At 34.1% G+C, this 17,837-nt stretch overlaps 1 protein-coding gene across 1 annotated transcript in view; it reads right to left on the bottom strand.

Moving 5' to 3' along the window:
• The window catches only part of LOC143232507 (uncharacterized), a 91,618-nt gene extending 74,502 nt beyond the window's left edge, over positions 1–17,116 (bottom strand). Inside the window, exon 1 of the mRNA XM_076468062.1 lies at positions 16,806–17,116. Within this exon, the coding sequence (XP_076324177.1) occupies positions 16,806–16,843 (38 nt within the window). The 5' untranslated portion in view covers positions 16,844–17,116. The remainder of the gene's footprint in view (positions 1–16,805) is intronic.
• Between the last annotated feature and the right edge of the window lie 721 nt (positions 17,117–17,837).

Genomic DNA, 17,837 nt, shown 5'->3' with positions numbered 1-17,837 from the left:
AGTTTCCAACGGTTTATGCCACTGAGGGGCGTCTACACAATTACTTCTAAACGAATAATGGGAGTTAATGTCACTTTTATAATTCGCATACAACTGAAGGGTTAATCGTCATAGAGTGGGTTCGAACCTTGAACCTTTGATATGCAGTCCATTATCTTAACCATTATGTTACTTACAGTTCAATAGTGTGTGCCAAATGAAAGTACACATGTAGCTAATAAGATGGCTACCAGTAGGATGGTAGAGAACTAATGTATACAATCAAATAAAAACCTCTGACATACGAATACAAAATAAATAGTTTTTATTGTCAAGTAAAACCTGAAATATAATACACCCCCTATATAATCAAGTTAAACTTGTATATAACACCAGACTAGAAAATAAAGTACTATTGTGCTCAAATGAAACCTGTAATACTGTAATACAAAAGAAGCTATGTAGTCGAACGAAACCCCTAACACCGTAATACAAGAGAATGCGTCTGTGCAATCATGTGAAATTTGTAATACCGTAATACAAGGAAAAGCATCTATGCAGTCCACTTAAATCTATAGGAACGTAAATAGCTGAAGTTAAAAAGGATCTACAAGGATTTGCGAAAAATCTTAAACTCCAAAATGGAAACGCATGTAATTTTAAGTTACTAGAAAAGTTACATATTTTAAAGTTTGTTAAAAAAGACAAAGCGTGCTGTTTAATTTTTACAACATTACTTTGAAAGACAATAAAGATTAAGAAAATTATAGGGATAATTAAGTTATATATATATATGTAAGGTTTAGACTTTAGAACATTGAGAAAAGTATCGTCTACCAAAGTCATCGATTCAGTTGTAACAGAGGAAACTGGAATATACGTTTCAAGTATCTATACGTTTGTGACTATAATATCATGAAACTTATAAAACTTCGTGTTCTTTTGCGGGTGTCCTTAAATACAGGATTCATTATTTATGGATACTATTTCAGAGACAAGTCTTCTCATCAAAGAAGGTACTTTCCTCATCAGTTTTTCCACTCGAGATGCTTTTTACTTCATTCTGTTCACAATTTCTCAATTTTTTTTGCAACAGCAGTTAGTTATGCACGAGTATATTGCTAACCTATCAATATAACGAAAAGAGGCCGAGACAGTTTCGAAAACCATACTTTAATTCATATTATGTGTGACTCAAGAAAGATCAGTAATGATTCACATTTTGTGTATAAGACGAACATTACATTTGGATATGATTGGTTGATCACTTGTAAATGAAGACAACGTTGCATTAAACCTCCAAAAAAACGAAATACGAGGTGTTATTTTTAGGAATTTTTTACATAAGTTTATTTTTCAAATGCTACCAGTTCAGTTTTAATTGTTATTCAACTATAGATACTGTTTAACTTAAATGGGAAAAAGTGTAATCCTTCCAATGTTGCGTTTTAATAATAACTAAGATAATGCATTTAAATTTGATTACATAGTTTTCGATTAGGATTGCTTGGGAATCTTGCGCTATAGACGTGACGTGCTTTGGTTTTCTGATTTTAAACAAAGTTTGGTAATTATAAAGTTACAAGTACTGCCTACAGTACAACGTCTGTAAATTATATTCCTTTTATGTAACAGGCAAATAAGCCAGTTTACCTTAATTTGTGAAATCAAATACAGGCAAGGATAGTATAGGAAGTTCCTTGGGTTTTCAGATCTACAACGCTAAAATACAGGGTTCGATTACGTGCGGTGGAAAGAACACAAGTAACCCGTTGTGATGCCTTGCGTTAAGACAAAAAAAAGGAAATGTTGAAGGTAATTGGATTAAAACGAGGGACGAAAAAATTTTGTTACTTTGAGAATGTTTCTAACGAATGTCATAATATAGTCATTTTGATAAATTAGTTTTTGTTTTGATAAGTTACATATTTTCATTCATTTACCTTTTATTATTTATAAAGGAACCATCAAAGAATAAGAGTATTGGGCCTTGATTATATAAAATCTCGTTTTTTATTTTTTTTAATTTCGCGCAAAGATATACGAGGGCTATCTTCGCTAGCCGTCTCTAATTTAGCATTGTAAGACTAAAGGAAAGGCAGCTAGTCAACACCATCCACTTTCAACTCTTGGGTTATTCTTTTATCAAAGAATAGTGGAATTGACCGTCACGTTATAGCGTTCCCATGGCTAAAAGGGCAAACATGTTTAGTGTGACGGGGGTTCGAACTCATGACCCTAAGATTACAAGTCGAGCGCCGGGTTCATAAAACCTCCTATACCGACAAACTCATACAGAAGTGCTTAAAATATCAATATAAGTAGAGAAAAATAAAGAAATCGGATTATCTATATTAAATTCAAAAACGTTGGAAAAATACGTATTAACTTAACCCTTAAATACTATTATGAAATAAGTTTACACTTTGGCAGTCGAAACTTTGACAAGTACACGTTTTATAATCGGATGTAATTTCAAACTAACTTGTTATAACAGTTTTCTACTTCCTTTAAAATTATGTATATATATATACAAAGAAATCAATACATGCAGACACGCACGTATCTACATATTCTCGATTCAAATCCTTGTTTATTTCCAAAGGTACCACGAAATATGCCCAGTTTTTGTGTAATGCTGTTCTATTACGCTAAAGGGTTTTGCTTTAGTATCTATAGCTTTAACTTTAAAGATGAGGACGTTTCTACGAAGGGCATGGTCATGGCCAGGTGGTTAGGGCGTTTGACTCGTAATCTGAGAGTCGTGGGTTCGAATCCCCGGCACATCAAACATGTTCGCCCTTTCATTCGTGGGGACATTATAATGTGACGGTCAATCCCACTATTCGTTGGAAAAAGAGCAAGCCAAGAGTTTGCGGTGGGTGGTGATGACTAGCTGCCCCTTCCTTTAGTCTTACATTGCTAAATTGGGGACAGCTAGCGCAGATAGCCTTTGTGTATGTTTGCGCGAAATTTAAAAGAAACAAATCAAAGTGCGTAATGAGTGTGATTTGTAAACGTTCTGCTCAGTGAGTTTTCGTGTAAAATCTTGATTGATTCCTTGTGTTTAACAATCTTGCCATAGGAATATGTTTGTTCGGAAAGGATTCTTAAGCCACAAACTTGTCCGTGGCGGAATTGTACTGTGAATGGTAAAAAAAAACACCAAAATACAAAGTCGTTAACCAGTTATGTAGCTGTTTAACATGTCGCTTATAACTCTAGGATATGACAGTGTTTTAATAAATTCATATCATTTAAATCATTTTACCAATTACACAAAATAAAACCCATCAACGTGAATACATACATTGAAAAATTTTTTCACTGGTTCCACTTTGAATACGTTTATAAAATTGCCTTTACAGTATATTCGAAAACTGACTAAATAAGACTAGAATATCTTGGGAAGAATACGTTTGGATACCAGCTCCCAAAAGAAAGAAAAAGATATAATTCAGGAATCCAATGAGTGATATGGATGTGTGTACATGCACGCATCTGTGTTTCTATGTATGTTGATAGTTGGAGTTTTATTTATTTTTACTACAATTCATTCAAATCACGTTAAAATTGTTTGCTTGATCTAGAAGTTCTGTGTAAACCTAGGCAAGGTCTGCTTGTGTTTAGTCTTCCCCATTGTAAAATGTTAGATTAGATGAAAGGAGCTACTGAACAGCAGCCACTGCCAACGCTAGGAATACACTTGTCTGACCATATAATAGTGCGTTACCACCATTCTTAGAGAATACTCATGTTTCCAAAATGTGAAACACGTGTTTTGGGAAATTGGACACGAACCATGAACCCTTTGATCAAAGCCCAGACACACTAGTTATTACTCCGAGCCCAGTCATTTAGGTTCCAAAGCACAATAAAATAAGAACAATAAGACAGTTATATAGATATGCAACTGTTCTCTCACAGATTAGGAGGTAACGTAAGAACCAATACAAACAAAATAGGTTTTATTTACATATTTGGTAACAAACAAGCATCATAACAGGTTTTATTTCCATATTTGGTAACAAACAAGCATCATAACATTAGATCGTGGAAAAATAACTCAGCCATATAAAGGATTTCGTAAAAAGTGTTCTTCGCTTGTATTCTAATCAGCTGCAAACATTGTTGATATGAAATTTACGAGCTATCACCAGATGGCGTTGATTGAATCAGATGAATAAATAGAGTCATCACTGAAATAGAGTCATCTATATATTTCTCACCTTTCGTCATTGAAATAACACAAAATGATGTGTATGGATATGACTAATTTTGCTAACATAATAAATTAAATTCATTTTATAAATCATTTACCAAGAAGCATCTGGAATGAAAGTGTTAATAGTTTACGTACTACTGTACCACGTTATCAGGTAATATACTTCACGAAGGTTGAAACTGAAATTTTTACATGTAGAAAGAAAGATACAAGCTTTCTGTCGAAAGTTTATTTTAAGTAGTAGGAAACGATAACTTTTGACCATTTTCCCGTGAGACGTATCTCAATCTTGGAACTATTTATTGTTTAAGGGTTATCGTAGGTACGCCGTTTCGAGTTAAGACCGTATAAAAATTTAAGACTGAATGAAAGATAAAAACTGGAGAAATCATGGAAGATGCGTATTCTCATATAGAACCTATTCGTTGCAAAGAACGTTCGCTCCCCAGTGAGAAGTATCGACTCTAAAGGTTCTTATGAATACTTAACTGCGATACGTTGACTGAGTCTAAATACATCCCTTAGAGCATGGAAGATGAGAAAATCTATAATGGTGTTTGTAACGTTTTGCTTGGATGCCTCATTGTAACAGCTCTGTAAGTCAGTGGTACTTTACCATATACAAATCAATGGCCTTCTTGATGTTAAAGTTCAGCGGCTTAATTTTTTTTGAAATTTTATTCATTTTAAAATATTTCAAATTTTTAGACAAACAAACTTTATTTAAAATCTTATTTATTTTCAAACCTGGCATGTATAAAGGATATTGACCTGAATGACATAGAAATGTACAAGTATTAGTCTTACACTGCTAAATTAGGGACGGCTAGCACAGATAGCCCTCGAGTAGCTTTGTGCGAAATTAAAAAAAACAAACAAGCATACATATACACACACACATATACATTGTGTAAAACGCATTATTTCAGTTATCAATGGGAGTGTATCACAAATACTACATAAGTACAGCCAGCTGCAAAAATTGTAGACAATTCTCTTCAGCCATATATACATATATAAATAGACCACGAAACCTTACTTTACTATGGTTATCTACATGATATATTTGTGACAATTAGAAACACACGCTGCGTGTTTTTTGCTCTATTAGCTTAGATTTGTGAAAACTAAATTTTTCACGACATTATAAAACTTTGACACTTACAGAAGTTGTCACATTGTCACATATGTTTTCCTATAATATGAACAGAGCTGATAACGGTTATTTGCCGTAATAGTTCTTGTACTACTAGTGGTTGGTATTACAGTGAAATCTCTTCAGGCTTTGTATAACAGGTTTTATAGCTACACCAACCGCGTGACGTTGTATAGTTATTAAAGAATATGTCCTTTGTATGACATAGATGCCATTGCATTCTAAAAGAATTAGTTGGTTTAAGTTCTGTATGTAGCAAGCCAGACAGGTTCACTGTCTTAGTTCTCAAACTGTGAATAGAAGGCGACTGTTTAACATCTTGTATATGTTTTGTAACCTAGTATGTTCTGTTTTTGTCAAATGAGGAATTTTTGTTGTGTGTAAAACTTTGTTGTCCAGCATACGTTTTTGTTTAGTTTCAGTTAAAGGCAAAAATTAGAAGTCAAACTCAATTACAAACAATGAATGTTCTGCTAAATCTCTTGTTAAAGTACTTAATGTAATTTTCTGTATGAATTAGTGTGCCATATAATGCAATGGGGTGAAGTTTTATTGATGTAACCACAGAACGTGTATAGTTTTTAAATTTTGATATGTACTTTTCTTGTCCTTTCCTTGTATTATAATTGCATCTAGATTTGGATTAAAATACAATAACTTACAAACGACATTTTCCAGGCAAAGTACCTAAGGAAGAGAGTAATAGTTGTTTCTAAAACAGTGATAATATTAATTGGTTCTAAAAGAGCAGTTGGGATCCAGGCAGAAAGCACAGATAAGAGATGATCAAAATAGTGGCTTGTGTTCTGGAAGACGTGGGAATATGTGGAAATCTCTTCACTGGGTTTCTATGTTTCCGATTATCAGAAGTTGAACCAACTACTGGTCCATTTCATTATCAGGGCTGTCTGAGACTGGAGTCTTCCATGGACTATGGCTAGATAAAGGCTGTAGACAAGACTCTCTGAATAGTTGTAATACAACCTCTCTGAGCTGGGCTGCTGGGTCTACTAAGGCTTGGAACAAAGCTTGACACTGTGCCAAATACGACAATAACGTGTTTGTTATGTCTATGTATCACTCTGTCAATTGGGAACAAGGAACTTGTACTTAAAAGAGCATTGAAGTCTGTGAGCACCAGTCTGAAGTGGTGTATCTGACGTATTGGCTTAAACACCATAGGAGGTTATCTGTATCTTCAACTGCAGGTTAATGGTGGTGAAGTGAAGCAGACAGCATTAATATTATTCAAAGGGACAGCTAGTGAAGACTCGGGAACAAGGAATAAATATCTGATGACCAATAGAAACAACTTATAACTTGACTTTATTGTCTGATGACCAATTTAGACAACCTATATCTTGATGTTAATGGGTGATAACCAATGCAGACAGCTAAATAACCTAACTTGATTGTCTGATGACTAATTGAGAAGCTAAATAACTTGACTTGATGGAGCATTTGTGGAAGGAACAGCTCAGTGACTATGATTTGTACACCAGTATTTGTGTGCTTTCCTATAGCAAAGCCACATTAGACTATTTGCTGAGTCCACCGAGGGGAATCGAACCCCTGAGTTTAGCGTTGTAAATCCGTAGACTTACCGCTGTACTAGCGGAAAACGCAGTATTTCAGTACAAGACTTCATAATATAATACATTCATGGAGTTTGCGAAAACCAAACAAAAACCATGAGATTGTAACCACGACTATATATTGTTGTTTTTCTTCCCTTTCTGAATCTACTTGTTTTTATTACAACCAAAGTTATTATTTCAGCATATCTGTAAACAAAGGCGGTGAAATGGTGCTCATTGGAGGAATAAAAGATCAAGTACAACAACGACGTGTAGTGTGAACAAAGAAATATACTTTTCTGCGAAAAAAAAATCTAGATTTATACACAAGGTTATTAAAACACTTGTGTAAACAGGAAGCTGAACAACTCAAAATCGACAAGTGCTTAGTTAATTTTCACGTGTGTACGGTAGCAGAAAACCCTTGAAGATTATGTACGATTAGTCAGTGTCTTATTTATAAAACAGAGTATCTCATTGGAAAAAATGGCGCTTTTCAAGTAAAGTAAGGTAGACTTGTTCTTTTTTTGAGACGATACTGTAGAAACTATGGAGACTGTGGGTTGTCTTTGGTGCACATAGGGTAGAAAGCTACGAGAAACAAACAAATTCTTTTTTATTTACATTCAGTTGGCCTTATAAACGCTTTTAAACTATAATATTAAACAGCGAGTTCTTGCATATTAATACCCAATAGCATATAGAAAGTGTTATTAATTTTTAACGTAAAAAGATACAAGCCCTTATTGTCATTCATTTTAAGGGTAAAACATTTTTGAATGAGGCGTGTATTTTAATAGTTATAAACGAAAAAGAAACTTGAAAAAGGTATTTTTGGAGCATAAGAGCAGAAGGGGAGGGGTTGGAGCCCCTTAACTACTTCCACAATGCACTTCACTGAATATCAACACCTGCCAGTAAATTCGTCTTTAGTTTTGCCATGGGATCACAATATTGTATATGCTGTCAGACGTTGTTTTATGAAAACAGTTGTAACGGGTTCAATATTATTTTAATGTCTATGTTTGTTTCAGTTTAATATACATTTAGAAATGTATGTAACTTATATTATTAAATGTGTATTGCACAAGTTCTGCCTGTTCTCTACGTTTGTAGAAGATTCTCGAGTGGACGAATCAACAATACATGTTTTACGAAACTACTAGCGAACATTGTTGGTAAGCAAACTTTCGAGAATGTCGCTTTAAGGCTTATAAATCGACCCGCCGAGAGACATGTATATAATATTGTCGATCTACTACAATCAATATAATATAAGTCTCGGAAGCTATGATTGTGATAAACGCTTATTGATCAGAAAACTATAGATATTTGGCAAAGGAACATTTATAGATTTCGAACATTACGAACCGTTCAACTTCAGTGAATTAACTTCGGACGTTCCTATTTCTACGAGGACATTCGATATCTATCTTCTTCCGCGAAAAGTAATCTTATAAATTGCGTTAGGCCAAACAAGAATGGAGCTAGCTAGCATTCCCGTTTGTTTGTTTGTTTTGGAATTTCGCACAAAGCTACTCGAGGGCTATTTGTGGTAGCCGTCCCTAATTTAGCAGTGTAAGACTAGAGGGAAGGCAGCTAGTCATCACCACCCACCGCCAACTCTTGGGCTACTCTTTTACCAACGAATAGTGGGATTGACCGTAACATTATAACGCCTCCACGGCTGGGAGGGCGAGCATGTTTGGCGCGACTCGGGCGCGAACCCGCGACCCTCAGATTACGAAGCGCACGCCTTAACGCGCTAGGCCATGCCGGGCAGCATTCGCGTTAAATGAGACGTATCTGTGTATCAACATAACATTAATTCGTTCGTAGTGGACCTGAACCAACGATAAAATATTCAGTTCCAAATCAGATAGAAGACTGAACATTGTTTATGAGTTTGTAAACTTTTGTATATAAACAATGATATATAATAACCATTATTATAAATTTATTGTTTTTAGTATTTTGAATTATATGTTAGTGTTAAGAAAGAAAATTGTGTGTGTCAATCTTGTTGGCAAATGTCATAAATTTAATACGTATCAACATTTAATTGACTTCTAAACTTAAATTCATATTTCTGGCTATTTGAGGTCGTAATACCTAACGTGAGTAATTAATAAATCGTCAACTCGTCCGAGATACGCCCGGCATGGCCAGGTGGTTAAGGCGTTCTACTCGTAATCTGAGGGTCGCGGGTTCTAATCCCCATCACACCAAATATGGCCGCCCTTTCAGCCGTAGGGACGTTACAATTTTCTCTCAATCCCACCATTCGTTGGTAAAAGAGTAGCCCAAGAGTTGGCGGTGGGTGGTGATGACTAGCTGCCTTCCCTCTAGTCTTGCACTGCTAAATTAGGGACGGCTAGAGCAGCTAGCCCTCAGCGTAGCTTTGTGCAAAACTGAAAACAAACAAAAAATCGTCCGAGATAAATTATAATACGTAACACTTTCTCAATTGCTTCACGTGCAAGTTTAAGTTTAAAAGTCTTTGTATGTCGAATATGTGTACAAAATTTTAAAAACAACATTACCTAAACGCATTTATGAATGCATAAATAAGGACAACAATAAATAAATACACACACACACACACACACACACACACACACACACACATATATAAAAGTTTCTAAAAATTATATAAGTTTAACTTCTCACAAAATTTATGTACGATTAAATTAAACACAATTTGACATCACATTATAGCGATCCTATCTGTGTTAGTACAGTAACTGGCTAATGCTTCTGTATAATAAATAAATATTCCTGAATTTCCTGTTGTAGTCTTTGTCATTTTCTAAACTTTCAGTCATAAAAACATTTTATATCAATTACCTGAGAAAAACTAAATTTTTACCATATTCCTGAACAATAGGCATTTCATTGTTACAGCAATTAGCACTTGAGTTTCTGTTTAGTGTAAACTAATTTGCTTAAAGTATATTACCAATGTAATCAGCAAGTTAGGTTTTTTTTTAAAAATAGACATCAGTATGAAACCTATAACTGTTACAATACTTAAATTTTAGTTGTTATTTATTCCATTTCTATAATTTAACAATATTATTATTTAATACACGTAAACAACTACAGATATTAACAGGTAAAAAGGTGTTAATAATTTACAAGGTTACTTGTAAAAAAATAGAGCGAACTGAACAAACTGTCAGAAGTCTGAGAAACTAATTAAGACACGTCTTCTGATATCAGATTTCTGACAGTATTTCCGTTTACTGGTTTTTGTGTTGTTTTTTCACAATTTGCTATACACAATATTGTGTTCTCTTATTATTATTACATAGTTACTGCAGAACGTGATATAAAATGTTCACTCTTTCAGCCATGGGGGCGTTATAATGTAAATAAATAAATATTCGTTATTTATTTATAATACGGTTATTCGTTGTTGAAAGAGTTATTACAAGGGTTGGCAGTGAGTAGTGTTGAATAGTTGCTTGACCTCTAGCCTGTCATTGCTAAATTAAAGACAGCTAGTGCAGATAGGTCTCGAGTAGCTTTGCACGAAATTCAAACCTAACCAATAACTTGATGTTCTGTAAAGGATAGGTCTTTTTTTTTTCTATTGTGCATTGACGTAATTGGTGTAGTTGGTTCTCGTGCGAAAATGCACTTGTTCGTGTGATAGAAGAAGGACATGTTAACTGACACGCATGTTGTGGGTGAAAGGATAATGCCAGAAAGACATGTAGCCATTCCTCTCACAGCCAGTGTTATCGTCAGAGAAAACTCTTTCGAAAGAGCAATATTATATTGATGAATTCTGTCTTGTTACTAAACTGAGCAACAGGTAAACATTGATAACTTGTCTTGGTGTTATTGCAACATGTAATATTATTAATTCTCAAGCTTTATGCGTTTAGTTGTTGATAAAAAAGTTTTTAACATTGTATAAGCTTTGTTTTAATGGATTTTTAATATTAAATTTCGCCATCCAGAATTCTAATTAAGTGAAATATGAAACACATATCGCAGTATCTGAATATAATAAAATTCAGAAGAAGTTGTCTTATAGATAGATCGCTGGCACTTCGCTCATCTCATACCAACTTAAAATAATGTTCTATTAAAATATTTTGTGAAGAATATCCATCAGTACGTGAAGTGACTGGAAATTCCAGATAGTTAAACTAAAAAAAGAATTACATATGTTTGTATTACATATTTTGAAGTTGAGAAATAAGTGTTAAAACATGAACACTTACTTTCAGCTACACACATGCCATGCCTTCTCTGTACTGAACATTTACCGGTGTTAACGCTTGATCTTAACTTGAGTTCTGTATTACTATTTATAATATAGATATAACTTTAACACCAGTCTAAAGTACGAAACGTCATATCAACAGGTGCTTGATTACAGCCTTTATCCAAAAAAACTTATATCAGATTTAATCTGTATTCCTTTAGACTGATTATATCTACTTAAAACATCACTTTTAAATGGATTATAAAGAGTGCCAAGTTTCTGCATCTTTCTACAATCTTATAACAATAGTCAGCAACTTCTATCGTTTTTCTTATGTAATACAGGTATCTTGTACGATGTTCTATGAATAAATAGTTAAGTAAGAAAAAAAAGGCATATTATGAAACATTTTAGTAGGACTTCAGACTGGCAGGCACCCAAACATTCACACTAGTGCACACAGCTGAAACGTTTGTCCTTCTACAGCATGATATAATCTAGCTATTGTTAATATACCCAATTGTTTCCTTATTATAAGCCCTTTCCTTGTACAGCGGTAAGTCAACGGGTTTACAACACTAAAATCAAGGGCTCAATTTTCCTGGCTGCGCTCAGCAGATAGCCCGATGTGGCTTTGTTGTAAGAAAACACACACAAACACACCTTATTAAAAGTTGTGTATTCATGAACTTCGAAAATAAATTAAATTAACTGAACTCACCAGGTGTCTTTCTATTAGGCAAACTATTACCTGTGAAAGAGATTAAATATACTCTGGAGAGAAATACCTACAAGTTATATGCTATTTTAAATCTAACCTTTTTTCCTTTTTATCTTACTTCCTTCATGTTGTTTAATTTGATGAACAATAGAAAGATGGCAGTTACAACGAACATTTGATATGTGTGTGTACAGTAACAAACGTTTTATAGTTGAACGTTTCGGAACACAAGTATTCCATACACAGCAAGCTATACTGAACAACGTTAATGTATTATGTACAAAAAATTTATAAAGTTTAAATATTTTATAATAAAGTAATTTATATGTAGAATAAAAGGATGATGTAAATTAAAAGACAATCAAATAAACAAAGAATAGGATAATGAAACAATGTTATACAAGTGTTCAGAACAGACTTAACTGATAATGAAGGATAATGAAACAATGTTATACAAGTGTTCAGAACAGACATAACTGATAATGAAGGATAATGAAACAATGTTATACAAGTGTTCAGAACAAACTTTACTGATAATGAAGGATAATGAAACAATGTTATACAAGTGTTCAGAACAGACTTTACTGATAATGAAGGATAATGAAACAATGTTATACAAGTGTTCAGAACAGACTTTACTGTAGTAAAACTGTATTGTTGGCGTATAATTTTGCTAATTTAAGTTGCATTACACCGACAACATGTATATTTATATAAGATCCTGAAACGCCTAGGAGTAGATAATAAGTCTTAATTACGAATTTCAAAGTTATTTCATCTGGATCATCCAATATTGAACTTTTAATTAAAGACAGTTCATCCATTATACATGAACTCACAACTTTAAATAATAACAGAGCTTCACTACAGTTAGGTCTGCTCTGAATGGTTGTATAGTGTTGTTATAATTGTTTCATTAACCTATTTTTTGTTTATTTATTTGTTTTTTAATTTACTTTTAGTAACTTACTCTGTTTCATATAGCTTGCTAAAAATGGAATATGTATATTCTAAAACGCTTAAGAATTAAATGCTTGTTTTTGAACACACACGTGTTAAATGATCATTGTTTCTGTCGTCGTTCTATTGTTTAACATTAAGCTTTGATTCTCGTCGGATGAATGTTTTAATTGAGTATTGATTGAAAAATGTATCTCAGAACGGCTGGTATGGGTATTAGCACTTTCATTGATAAGAAGAGGACAACGTTTCGACCTTTCTAGGTCATCTTCAGGTTAAGAAAGAGAGAGTTTGAATGTGACCGTTGACGGACACATGTCTTAGGAACAAGCGTATAAACGGATACCGAATTGTAGGGAGCTTTGCAGATGGATGCTAGGTTATTAATTAGTACAGGTATAAAGATGTTCCTTTATACTGATTTAATGTTGGTTTTTAATGCAGTATAAATAGGACTTCTTTGATTTTGCGTTTGTTTATATTTGTTTCCTCACTTAATATCTGGGAGTTTTCTATGGTTATGTTGTGTTTATTTAATTTGCAGTGTTCAAAAACGTGTGAAGGTGTTTTTCGTGTTCTTTGAGTCTAGTTTCAATTTTTCTGTTTGCTTCTCCAATATAAAAGTCGTGGCAGTTGTTGCATTGTATTTTATAAATTGTGTTGGTGTTGTGTTTGTCAGTGTAGTTTTTACATAGTATGGACTTTTGTTTTGTACTTGGTTTTTGAATAAATTTGGTGTTTACTAGAATGTTGTGTCCTGTTATAAGTTGTTTTTTTTTCCAAATGTTGGTTATTTTTTTAGTTGATGTCAGGAACATATGGTATGTTTTGAACACTGCAAATCAAATAAACACAACATAACCATAGAAAACACCCAGATATTAAGTAGGGAAACAAATACAAACATGCGCAACATCAAAGAAGCCCTATTTATATAGCAACTAAAACCAAAATTAAATCAATATAAAGGAACACCTTTATACCTATACTAACTAATAACCTAACATCCACCAGCAACGCCCCCTACAATCCGGTACCCGTTTATACTCTCGTCCCTAAGACATGTGACCGTTGACAGGCACATTCAAACACTTTCTCTTTCTTAACCTGAAGATGACCTAGGAAGGTCGAAACGTTGTTCTGTACTTTATTTTAATAAAAGTGTTAATACCCATATCAACCGTTTTGAGACACACTTTTATTTCAAGTACGTTTCACGTCATCAAGAATGGGTATTGATTTAATTTTACCGCGTGATCTAATTAAAAATAGAACACGTGAAAATCTTATTATTCCTAATAAAAAGCTTAAAGCCATCAGACACCTTTTACTGATGACAGCAAAAGAAATTGTTTGAATTATATTGTAAGAATTACCGTATTTCGTGGCGTCGAAGACGCACCCCTATTTTGATTAGCTAAATCTTGAAAAAAACTAACAAAAACATAAGAATAAGGCCGCAGCACTTCCACCAATCTCACTACGTGGATTGTTTAGTGACTTAAGGTACATAAATCCTTTTGCTCAGTTCTCGTTTTTTGTGAGCTAAATGCTTATCGTATCTACCTTTGAAAGTGTATATCTTATATTACCACTGTAATATCTGTATAACTTTATTATAACCAGTAATAACTTTATTCTAAACCTGAAGAATTAAAAAGAGTTCCGGTATTACAGTACCATATCTACAGTAACCTGATCTTGTTTATTTATTTATTTAATGCTAAGTAACTTACACATTTCATTCTGGGTCGTATAGAGGGGCTTGGATTACTGTCTAGTATCGAAACGATTCCTCTTGGCTTAGGTTTAGGTCCACGAGCAACGTAACCTTTAGCCTGAAAGACGCAGGGTAAATTTTGAGACTTTATTTTGGAGGAAAAAAAGCGTCTTCAACGCCGGAAATTACGGTACATTTTGTTTAAAAAAAACCAACAAAATATACAGATGTCACTCTTATGTTTGTCATACACAATAATTGTTTATTTTTATAGCAAAGCCACAACAAGCAATCTTGCGCCCATCGTGGAAAATCGAACTTTTAACTGCAAATTCCTAGACTTATCGCTGTTTTACTGGGAACTATATATAAGGTATTACTAGTAAAAGAGGTATGAATTCTGGTTACCTGTTTAATAAAAACGTGAATTAATCTAACACCTGTTACAAATGTACAAAATACAAAACGACTGACTGTTAAGAACAGGCCTATGTCTAAATATAAATATTTTAATCATAAAGGCTCGAACAAGAAGAGGTAACTTAATTATATAACTTGTTATAGATTTCCAGTAAGTCTATAAAACATGAGTCTGATGTTGTTTCCTAAGTGCAAACTATATAGTGCACTATCTGCACTCTGTCCACCGCGGGCAACTGAATTCTCAATTTAGCATTGTGAGTCCGTAAATTTACTGCTGGTCCCCTGGAAGGACCAATCACTTTGAAACAATAGTTAGCTGAAAAGAATTATTTTCTTAATGTTTTGTTTGATAATACTCTATTTAAAATATTAACGTTATTTCGATTAATTATGTTTGAGCCAACTGCGTATGAGAATAGAAGCTGTAAATGAACCATAATAGGGTAATATTCTATTTCTATTAGGTAAAGCTTTTTAAATCTTTATACATATAATTATAACATCTTTAACTTTATAATCCATATCCATAAATATATATATCGAGAGAGATATTCGAAAGCTTTTAATCCTACCACATGTCAGAGCAAAAGAAACTCTTATATTTCAAATTAAGTGAACGATAAACCTAAGAATGTTTTAGTCATAGGACTCACATGCATCTGGACATCTAGATGACTGGAGTAACCGAAATCACAGAACCACATTCAGTCACGTACATATCTATCGAAGTTCCCCATACAGCTATATAGGACATGTTACATTAAGCGTGACCGACCCACACGAAACGAGCAGATCTTGGAAAGTTTGTTATTGTGATCGGTCTAAGGATGACCTCGTCGTCCTTGGTAGATGCCGGACAATAGGACATAATTATGATTATCAGATTGAGAAAGATGGACAATGGAAGAAGTATATTAAAAGGCACCAAATGACCTCGAATATCGTACGTGTAATGTGCGGACAACCATCAGTGTGTATGTGTATGTACTAAATAAAATTGCAAGTGTGTATAACGAACCTGTGCTTAGCTACGTATATATTGAACGACTGTCTGTATTAATCTTTAGATTAACATTAAATATTGACTTATCGCTAATGACAAAGAGTACGGAAATTATAATTAAAGTATTTCACTCAGTGATAACGTATTTGAACTAGGTTGCTGTTTTGTTCTGGTAGTGATATTTATAAAGAAAAATTAGCTTTTTGGGCGGACACTTTTTGTTATTCAATTTCCGAGTGTAGATTATTTCCCGCAATTAGGGCTTATAAATTTAACCCACTAAAACCTGCATCTGATCCAAAGAATAAAAAGTCTATGGAGAGTGTAGCACAAACGCACATACTATAGTTATTTAATAGTTCCTAACGTATACCATGAAATTATTACTAGGCAACACAGAAAGTAGATAGAACGTCATTTCTAATGGTTTGCCTGTAGTTACTCAATATAATGTTTGTTTTGAATTTCGCGCAAAGCTACTCGAAGGCTATCTGCGCTAGCCGTCCATAATTTAGTAGTGTAAGGCTAGAGGGAAGGCAGCTAGTCATCACCACCCACAGCCAACTCTTGGGCAACTCTTTTACCAACGAATAGTGGGATTGACCGTCACATTATAACGCCCCCCACGGCTGAAAGGGCGAGCATATTGGGTGCGATCGGGATTCGAACCCGCAATCCTCGGATTACGAGTCGAACGCCTTAACACGCTTAGCCATGCCGGGCCTACCCAATATAACACGGTTCAGCGTACAGTTTGTTTTTTGGAAGAAATACATTAAGCACGTGTTGCAATTAAAGCTATCTAAATGAAATCTTTCCTACCTTGCTGCTTTATAATGGTCAACGTAAACTCGTAGCATTGTAGATGTTATTAAACAATCACCGATATGGAGAAAGACATTCAGTTTTCTACAGGTATGATGAAGACAAACACAACATGTTGGAATATAACTATTTGACTGAGTTTATGGTCGCATCTCAAAATATACGACTTCACAGACCACAACCCGCCCCAGAGAAAGCACGTGTTCCTCTCCACAGAAACGCTATATTCTTCGTCGTCAATTCAACCTTTGTTGACTAGCTTATAGCAAGACGTTAGATTTCTTGGCAGCTGAGACAGTTGATGATAGTGACAAAGAGAAGTGAATCTGCACTGTTTTACCTCCTTTGTTCTAAGTTTCTTGTTGTTTTTAAAGAGCACCCTTCAGAAAACCTTATGATGACAGATCTCAATAAGACCATAAGTTGCAACATCGCGTGAAATAAACGTATGACAATATTTTTATCATTGTATATAACAAACCGTATAGAGTCTGCTAAGAGGATTTCTAGCTTTTGCTCATGAATCAAGAAAACGAAAAATTAGGAGTTAAACTTTCATCTATATAAACTGCCATCTATATAAACGCTTAATTACGATGAAAACAAAAAAAATGAATTAAACTTATTTTATATGGTCGTATAATTATAATGAAAACAAAAACTATGAGATAAGCTTACTTCTACATGGGTGTATTGTTATAACTTGAACAAAATCTTTAAGTTAAACTTAGTTTCACATGAACGTAGTATTATAATGAAAATAAAAACTATGAGTTAAACTTACTTCTCTACGGTTGTGTTATTATAATAAACAAACACTGAATTAACCTTACTTTTATAAAGGCCCGGCATGGCCAGGTGGTTAAGGCACTCGGCTCGTACTCTGAGGGTTGCGGGTTCGAATCCCTGTCACACCAAACATGCTCGCCCTTTCAGCTGTGGGGGCGTTACAATGTGACGGTAAATCCCACTATTCGTTGGTAAAAGAGTAGTCCAAGAGTTGGCGGTGGGCGGTGGTGATGACTGCTT

Source organism: Tachypleus tridentatus, chromosome 11 (genome assembly GCF_004210375.1).
Source record: "Tachypleus tridentatus isolate NWPU-2018 chromosome 11, ASM421037v1, whole genome shotgun sequence".
Taxonomy (NCBI): Eukaryota; Metazoa; Arthropoda; class Merostomata; order Xiphosura; family Limulidae; genus Tachypleus; species Tachypleus tridentatus.
This window is presented reverse-complemented; position numbering and strand designations above follow the sequence as displayed.